The sequence below is a fragment of the Cyprinodon variegatus genome, unplaced genomic scaffold, assembly GCF_000732505.1.
Source record: "Cyprinodon variegatus isolate N-32 unplaced genomic scaffold, C_variegatus-1.0 Scaffold610, whole genome shotgun sequence".
Lineage (NCBI taxonomy): Eukaryota > Metazoa > Chordata > Actinopteri > Cyprinodontiformes > Cyprinodontidae > Cyprinodon > Cyprinodon variegatus.
Genome location: NW_015151063.1, coordinates 451,338 through 459,860, shown reverse-complemented (window position 1 = coordinate 459,860; position 8,523 = coordinate 451,338). Strand labels below are relative to the sequence as shown.

General features: G+C 35.5%; 1 protein-coding gene across 2 annotated transcripts in view; it reads left to right on the top strand.

Moving 5' to 3' along the window:
- The window catches only part of LOC107096276 (choline kinase alpha-like), a 32,291-nt gene extending 27,409 nt beyond the window's left edge, over positions 1-4,882 (top strand). For both annotated transcript variants that reach the window (XM_015392857.1, XM_015392858.1), the window contains 4 exons: positions 2,668-2,776; positions 2,863-2,969; positions 3,079-3,160; positions 3,646-4,882. In XM_015392857.1, coding sequence (XP_015248343.1) covers positions 2,668-2,776; positions 2,863-2,969; positions 3,079-3,160; positions 3,646-3,705 — 358 coding nt within the window. In that variant the 3' untranslated portion in view covers positions 3,706-4,882. The remainder of the gene's footprint in view (positions 1-2,667; positions 2,777-2,862; positions 2,970-3,078; positions 3,161-3,645) is intronic.
- Positions 4,883-8,523: the final 3,641 nt, after the last annotated feature.

Genomic DNA, 8,523 nt, shown 5'->3' with positions numbered 1-8,523 from the left:
AAATCTGATCTTTTCAAATGCGGAAATGCGAAAAAATCGGATTTGGTCAATTCAGGCTGCAGTATGAACGTAGCCTTAGTGGCTGTCTAAACAACACAGATCCAATTTTTCCAATGCGATACAGGCCACTTGGTTATGTAGTCCTGAATCGGATATAAATCTGATCTTTTCAAATGCGACCTGTGTCTGAACAGCCAGGTCGCATTCATCTGACCTGAACGCCATAAATACCCAACAAAGGTCACAATTCTGGTTCTTGCTATGAAGAAGAACAACCATGGTTGACGATGATGCGGAGAGCAGTATTTATGTTTAACCATCTTGAAAATATTGAGTTTTATGGTTGGGAAAGATCGGCAGATGCGCAACGGCTCTACCATCCATGTTTACTTCCGTAAACACAGAGCACGCTGGCCTGTGATGTCATTGCGTCCTCTACTGCACATGTGGGACACTTGCGTTTTATGACTGCAGTTCCCACAGTAGATCACATAGAAGTCGCATATATTTGGAAATGTGAACGGCAACGCAAAGAAATTGGATTTCACCAAAAAAAATCGGAATTGAGCATCAAGGCCTGCAGTGTGAACGTAGCCTTAGACTGCCGTGAAAAGATTAGATACAGGTCGCATATGGGCAAAAAAAATCTGATTTGGGTGACTTCAGGTTGGAGTATGAACGTAGCCTGAGGATTATTTTGATAATCGATTAATCTGAAAATAACTTTTTTCAATCAATCGATTAACAAACCAGGAGGAGAAGGTGCATAAAGATTTTTAACAGAATTTTAAACAGGTTAAGTTAAAACTACAGTATGCCGAATGAGGACTTCTGGATAGAGCATATTGACACAAGTGATTAGAAATATTTGTCATCACTAAATTAGTTGACGATTATTTTAATAATCTTGATTAGCCTGATTAATTGGTTCAGTCCAATTGAAGATAATAGGATAAAAACCCACCTCGTCATTTCTCCATATCTGCATTTATTTTATACATAACTGATATATTGTTTCGTTCAGTAAAAACTATGTAAAAGTTTGGTGCATAAGCGTCTTTTCTCTAAATCCTTTAAATCTCCAGTCACCCATCTCCTTCCAGTAAGTCTCCTCCCATTTGACCTTCTGTACCCTGAAAATGAGATGGGCTCTGCTGATAAAAGCAAAGTCAAACAGGAGAGGGGGGGAGAAGAAAAATGCAACAAGATGTTTTTATCAACATTTGTTGACGTTGGTGCCTGTACAGTAATATACCTGTTATAAGAATTATTAACTGCAGCCGTTATGTAAATACTGTTCTGCATAATTAAAGGTGCTCAGAATGGATCTAAAGGAAAGTTTGATAACCTCTATAAAAGCAGGAGTTTCTGAATGTGCTTTGCATGTAAAGTACATTGTGGCAAATCAGAAAATGTTTCTCTCGAGTTATTTTCGGAATGTCCTGTACATGTTGTCTCAAAATTCCAGTATGGTCTCATAATGACAATAAAAATTCCTGATTGTTTGATTTAAAGGCTTTAAACATGAACAGGGGAACCAGTTTTACCCTGTTTTGGGTAAACAAAGGTACTTGTGGTATTAACGCTGAAATGTAGAACAAATAATTCAGCATTGATATTCTGAGAATGTGCTTTTTAAAGGGGAAAAACAGGAAATGAGAACATGTGTTCTCAATTTCAGCTGCGATCTTATTTAGATGTTAAACAGATGCGATACAGTACAGACCTTATAATACTAAGACATAATGTGTGTGGGTCACGTGGCTTTTATTCATTTTAATTCAGTTTATTTTTATAGCCCATTACAGCACATGTCATCTCAACTATCATCGCACTTGTCATACAGTCAGTTTTAAGTTTTTTTGTTATCTAAGGAAACACATCTTACTGAATCCAGTCATATTTACAGGATTCGCACCGCCTCAATGTGCAGTTGCAGAGAGTAGATATTCACTTGCATTGTGTCATTGGCGCTGCAGCAGTCCCTCACACCCAGCATGCAGTAACAGGAAGAAACCTCCAGCAGAACCAGGCTCAGTGTGAGCGGCCATCTGCTGAGGCAGACTTGGGTTTAAGGAGACAGAAGCAGACATAAACAGACACACAGAAGAAATACAGAAGCACTGATTTATAAATACTCCCTATGTTAGAAAAGGTAACCCTAAGCTGGCTCCAGAGGTGCCTCTGTCTAGGAAAGAGACAGTTGAGCAAATTAACTTTTAGCCAGTTTTCATGCTAAAAGGAATAACAGCGAGCACATCCAGTTAGTCATGGTAAAACCTGAGTGTCTAGAAGAGAAACAGGACTAAACACTTAAAATGGGTTCAAATCCATCATCTGTATTTAGAGGTGTTGATGGCAGCAGCCCAGCTGATATTTCTCCCCAGAATTAGATCACAGCAAAACAGAACCAGACTAGTATGATGAGAGAAAGCTGGGAGAACATAAAGTTAGAGGTTGAACTAACAAATACTGTAGATAGAATAAAGCGGAATGATGAAAAGTGATCCCTATGTCCTCCAGCAGCCTAAGCATATAGCAGCATACCTATAGAGGTACTAAAGGAGTTTTTTTTTGACTTATCCCATTTATTTTGCAAATGTTTATATCCCTTATGACTGAAACAGAAATAATCCACTCATACAAACTCCTCCCTTTGTATTGCAGAGGCTTTGATATCGGCAACCATTTCTGTGAATGGATGTACGACTACAACTGTGAAGAGTTTCCTTTCTTCAAAGTCGATGCTCAGAACTACCCTTCAAAAGCCCAGCAGGTGCGGGACGGCTCACTCACATCTCATTGAATTTTATTTTTTTCACTTTTGTCTAAATAATGCTTTTAAATGTTTTTGTGGGGCAGCTTCACTTCATTGAGAGCTACCTACGAGAGTCTGACCAGGGCTTCGCCAACCTGAGCCAAGAGCACCAGATGAAGCTGAAAGAGGAGCTGTATGTGGAGGTCAACAGGTGAGTTTAGCTGAAGTTAAACATCTAACCACTAAAAATCTGACAAGCATGACAGTGATACTGATAAGTATTATTTGTAAAAGTGATTCTTTTTTTTATTTTTATGTAGGTTCTCACTTGCATCTCACTTATTTTGGGGCTTGTGGTCCATCATCCAAGCAAGACTGTCAACCATCGAGTTTGGATACCTGGTAAGCATGTTTTCTAAACATAAACAGGGATCACACATACAAAGTTCACTGAATGACAAGTAAATGCTATTGCTTAACTGTCCTCAGCCTGCGAATAAGATTGGTCTTTATTTGTTTCCTTTATAGTAGCTTTGTTTGTATATATAGTGGCAGCGAGCACAGTGTCAATATGTAGAGTTCAGATGAGATCAGGGTCCATCGGAGTAGGTTACCATGATAACCGGAAAGGATCTCATGAACTCATGGACTCAAATCCAAACATATTGATGTGGGGAAACAAATGGATTTACAATTTTTTTTCCAAGCATGCCATCAACATCGTTACAGCCTTTGCATTTCATTTTTTAACAACCAATTTAGTTTTAATAAAAAGAAATTTAGTTTATTTCAATCAGGCATCAAAGTTACACTTCTATAAAGAAGGCTTTGCACAAACTTCTACAGAGCCTATGTCCATGTATCCACGTTTGCTTGTTGTTTTTCAGGAGTACGCTGAGGCCAGGTTTGATGCCTACTTCCAGCAGAAGAGGATCTGGGCCGCCTAATGCAGCAGGACAACTGTGGGGTTTGCCAGCACTTAGAGCTTAAATGTCAGCAAGAGGACACGAAGGCTGAAAACGTTTCAAAGATCCATGCTTTACTCTCACTCCCTTGCTTTAAAGGGGAATTTGCTGCCTCCTGTTGTTTTTTTGTTGACCAAAGCCAAAACTTCAATCCTATGGCTTGGCTCTCGATGGAAAACTCGCAATCAGTCGCAGCTCAGAGTTTACAACGTAGCTACTCCAAGGCCAACTGAAAAAGGAAAGAAGACGTTGACTTTTACTAACCGCCATTACCGCTCAGATGTCCTCTCTGCTTCAGCTGGACCACATCGCTATAGCATGACGGATTTGAGTAGATGAATGGCAGATTTCGGTTTGCTGCTAGAGCGGTAATGTTAACATTGCATCAATGTATTTGTATAGATCATTCCCTGAAGGAGATGCTCTATGGGAAAGAACCAAAATGCAGACTACTCTGCATAGATTTGCTCACTGAGTCAGACAGTTTCTAACTATGTATATTCTAATATATTATGTAGATTTCAATGTGCCAGTAGAATGTTACTGATGGATTGAGTGGGCAAGCGGAATGCTGAACTGAGTTATAGGTCGCATTTTCTTGTACACACCTGCTGTTTGAATGATATTCTTCTTTTATCTGGGTGTGTTTGCCATTGCAGACCATAACTGTTTTAAAGATGTGATTAATTTCCACCAAATCATATTCAAATACATCATATCGTCAGGTATGTCGGCTATGCTTATACCTGAGTCTTTGTGACACCTTTGCTAATCGTACTCAGAACTTAGCTTTATATAAAACAGAGGTATGGGAGTATTGAAAGTGTTTGATCGGATAAGGTGACCACTAGAGACAGATTTCTGTACAGTTTACAGAGCAAAGTACCTCAGCATGTTTTTATGAACGTTGCTGCTAAACTCCACGTTGACAATTTTATACTAAGGACAATTTTTAGATTGTGCACACAGCATTGGTTCTTGATTTTGATGACAGATTCTTCGGTGATTGGTTGCTCGTGTGTTGGCAAAAGTGCCTGCTACCTTGCTGCCTCCTCATTGTACTCTTCATTTAGTATAATGACATGGGTGGTCGAGGCATTGAAGCAAATTTGTTTTGCACGAATCACTATTACAAAAGCTGTAAAAAAAAATGACTGTATCCCACAAGGCCATGGTCCATTTAACATAAGAAATACCATAAGAAATCAACACTATTTGGACTAATAACAAAAAGGGGAAAAACTGAAATATATTAACTACATTAAATTATAATTCACTAATCACCTTCAACTATAACATAGGGATTGCAGTGTGTTTTAAACTTGCAACAAAGTTAGCCTTTGCCTTGCCTTTGACCCAATTCAATTCAGTTTATTTATGTAGCGCCAATTTACAACACATGTCATCTCAAAGCACTTTACAAAGACAATTTAACCAGATCATAGTCAGATTGGTTCAAAGTTTTCTATCTAAAGAAAATCAGCTTATTGCATCGACTCATTGATTCGTTGCCTCATTTATGCTCACATAATCCTCTTGCTGCAGCCAAGTTTCTGTAAGGCAGCATAAATCAATGTGATTATCTCAAACCAAGTCAAAACAGACTTTTTAAAGAAAGACATCTTATGTTAAATAAACCGCATTTAAACATTTCAACTTTTTCCCGAATTGCAGTTATTTTTATTAGATTATCATGATTTGTATGTAATTTATGACGTTTCGTCTCCAATTTTTACCTTTTTCCCCCAATACTCATAGTTTAACTGGAACACTTTGCTCTTAACTATGTTTCCTACAGTGTTGAAGTTTGTTTTGACTCTTTATCTTCCCTATTCCGTATCCTCAGAGATAAAAGTCTAAAATTCTAACATTTAATTGAGTTTTAACATTACACCGTGTCTAAATATCCCCTTTTGTTTTATATATCAAATAATATTTTGAGGTTAACATTCAAACCAAGATAATTTAGCTTTTAAAGTATATCAGTATAGTCTTATTTTGATGCACTTACATACGGATTTAAAAACAGGTGTGTTTCTTAAAATCTATCTTAATAGCTTTTTTATTACAATAAACCGAATAAAAATATTTTAAACTGTGCTTTAAAATAATCTATTTCAAGAGTCCAAGTTATAAATTTAATCTAATTAAGTAAACATCCCCTCCACTTAAAAATCAGCTAATACAATCAATTTTCTCTTTTGTATTCCTTTTTTGTTAAACAAACAAGTTTAGTACTTAAACATTTTGTGTCACTGCTAAAACACAAAAAAAAATCTACATTTGGTGACTTTTATAAGTTTTAAAATGTATAATTAGCAGGAACCCTGTTCTAAGTTTTTCATTAAGAAATATTTAAATAGTGATCGTATAAATACGCCTTTTATGGATTGACCAATAAAGATTACAGAATAATGCTTATTCTACTTATTTCCTGACAGAAGTCGACATAATTGACCAAGTTTATGATTACTTTAGTTTTACCTGACATAATAGTGAGTGCATATCAACTGAATTATGATAAATGGAAGTAGTACAAGCTAACTAGCCTAGCATAAATGTTGATACACACTACTGCTGAAGACTGATTCTCTTCTATTTTACATTTATCATTAATTTATAGTTCATAGTTAATGTATTCCCTTTTTTCAAAATTCACAGCTTTTTTTATTGTTTTTGACTGGTTTTATTTGGGATATGCTTACAGTCGCTAATGCTAGTCTCAAATCTGATACCACTGAAAGCAGCTAACGCGCTGCAATAATATACATCAATTATAATGTGTGCAACATTTAAAGATTCACTTAGTTTATATAATTTGTTTCATGGTGTCTTAATTCCTGGTCATTGTCACTACCAAAAAGCTGATTCATGTTGATAATAGTGAAAACCTTAGAGCACTGTGAAGCATAATACTAATCAGCTCACTACACCTGATACTGAAAGATTTGATGCTTTTTTTTGGAAAACGTTTCTCTGAAAACTTTTGAAAAAAAAACAGGGTTTCTAAACTGTGACTTTTGAGGTTTTTTTTTTTAATGTTAGTTGAACTTTTGACTGTATATTTATATTTACTTTTTTAATGTGTTTTAATATGTAGATTTCTTTTATTTTGATACATCAGACTTGAGGTCCACCGTCAGAATGTGCAAGGGTTTCTACTGGACAGATATTTCAGTTTTTGTAATGTTACTGGTACATCTTTATTGTCTTTATTGTATCATTTGTGGCATTTTCTTTAAGATAAACTGAATAATTTCCTTCTTATAGACATTGCCTTTTATTTTCTTGTTTCACTTATAATTGCTCTGTTTATTTAAAAGAAAAAAACACATCTTGGTATGTAAAATGCTACATTCCGCACATAATTTTCTTTTTTGGGTAACACATACATCAACCCTTCGGACCTTAAGCCTGGCTCTAATGGTTCCTTCATTAAAACTGTCACTAAACAAACACACCCAACATGTATATATTTAATGTAAAATTAACTAACATATAAAACAATTATTTAAAGATAATGAAAAAGCTGTATCCTTTCATTACTGCTAATGTACAGTGTTGTGAAAATAGTTTTCCCTCTTGTAGATTTCTTACATCATTTGCTTGTTTTACTTTTTAATGTATCAGGCCATTAGACTAATTTTGATATCAAAGATAGGTATTCTGATTAAACATAAAAAAGTGGTTTTTAAATGTTGAATTAAATTATTGTTAAAGATATCCCAATCTGGACTTTGGCTGGACCACTGAAAAACATTTTTTTTATTATTTTATAAATTAATTCATTAGTCAGCTCTTTTTCCCTTGAAAGTGTAACTTCAATTTCACTTAAATAATCCTTAGCAATTAAACTAATTCATCTGGATTACATCTAAATAAAACAAAAGGAATCTACTAGGGGGAAAAAACCTTTTTACTGCATTGTACAGTGTGGTTTTTTTCTTTTGTTTGGGGATGACCACAAATATTCTGTGATTTTACTCACCTTTGTTATCTATGCAGCCATAAATTGATGTATATGTACTCACGGCAACGTGCTTTGTAATCACAAAGGTTTTTGTTAAACTGCAGAAGCACTGAAATGACTGTAAATCTATGCTTTGCACAAATAAAATTGAAAAGACTCAGAAACTGTCCGATTTTTTGTTAGTTTTAACATGTCATTCCTGGCGTTTGGTACAATATTTGGAATCGGGTGACTCACATTCACAGGGTAAATCATTATTGTTGTTTTTTGTAACTTTAAGCGACGTTGCAAAGTTTGGCCTGAAGTTATTAACGCAGGGAATGCAGAGACTTATATTTAGTTGGACCAAAGCTCACTCACTCTTATCTGTCTTTCAACACCTGTAGAGCCAAGTAGAATTCCATCCATGCATTTCTGTCCTACTGGTGGAGCTATATCCACAACAGGGAGAATGTTAATGTGCTGATAATAAAGCATGGCCGGAAATAATCATTAAAGGCCAATCCAAAAGTCATATCAAATGTTTTTTTTATGCTAATGTTGACAGAAATCAACTGATATTTAAATTTCAAAGAATAAATAATGAATGAACAAGAGCAAATACATTGAGACTATGCAACTGAATTCAGTTTATTTATATAGCGCCAATTCACAACACGTCAGATTAAGGCACTTTACAGAGAAAATTCAACCAGATCATACAGTCAAATTGATTCAAAGTTTTTTTTTAAGTTAATTGCATCAACTCATTGACTCGAAGGCAATCCCTCACACCAAGCATACTTGTAGCGACAGTGGAGAGGAAAAACTCCCTTTTAACAGGAAGAAAC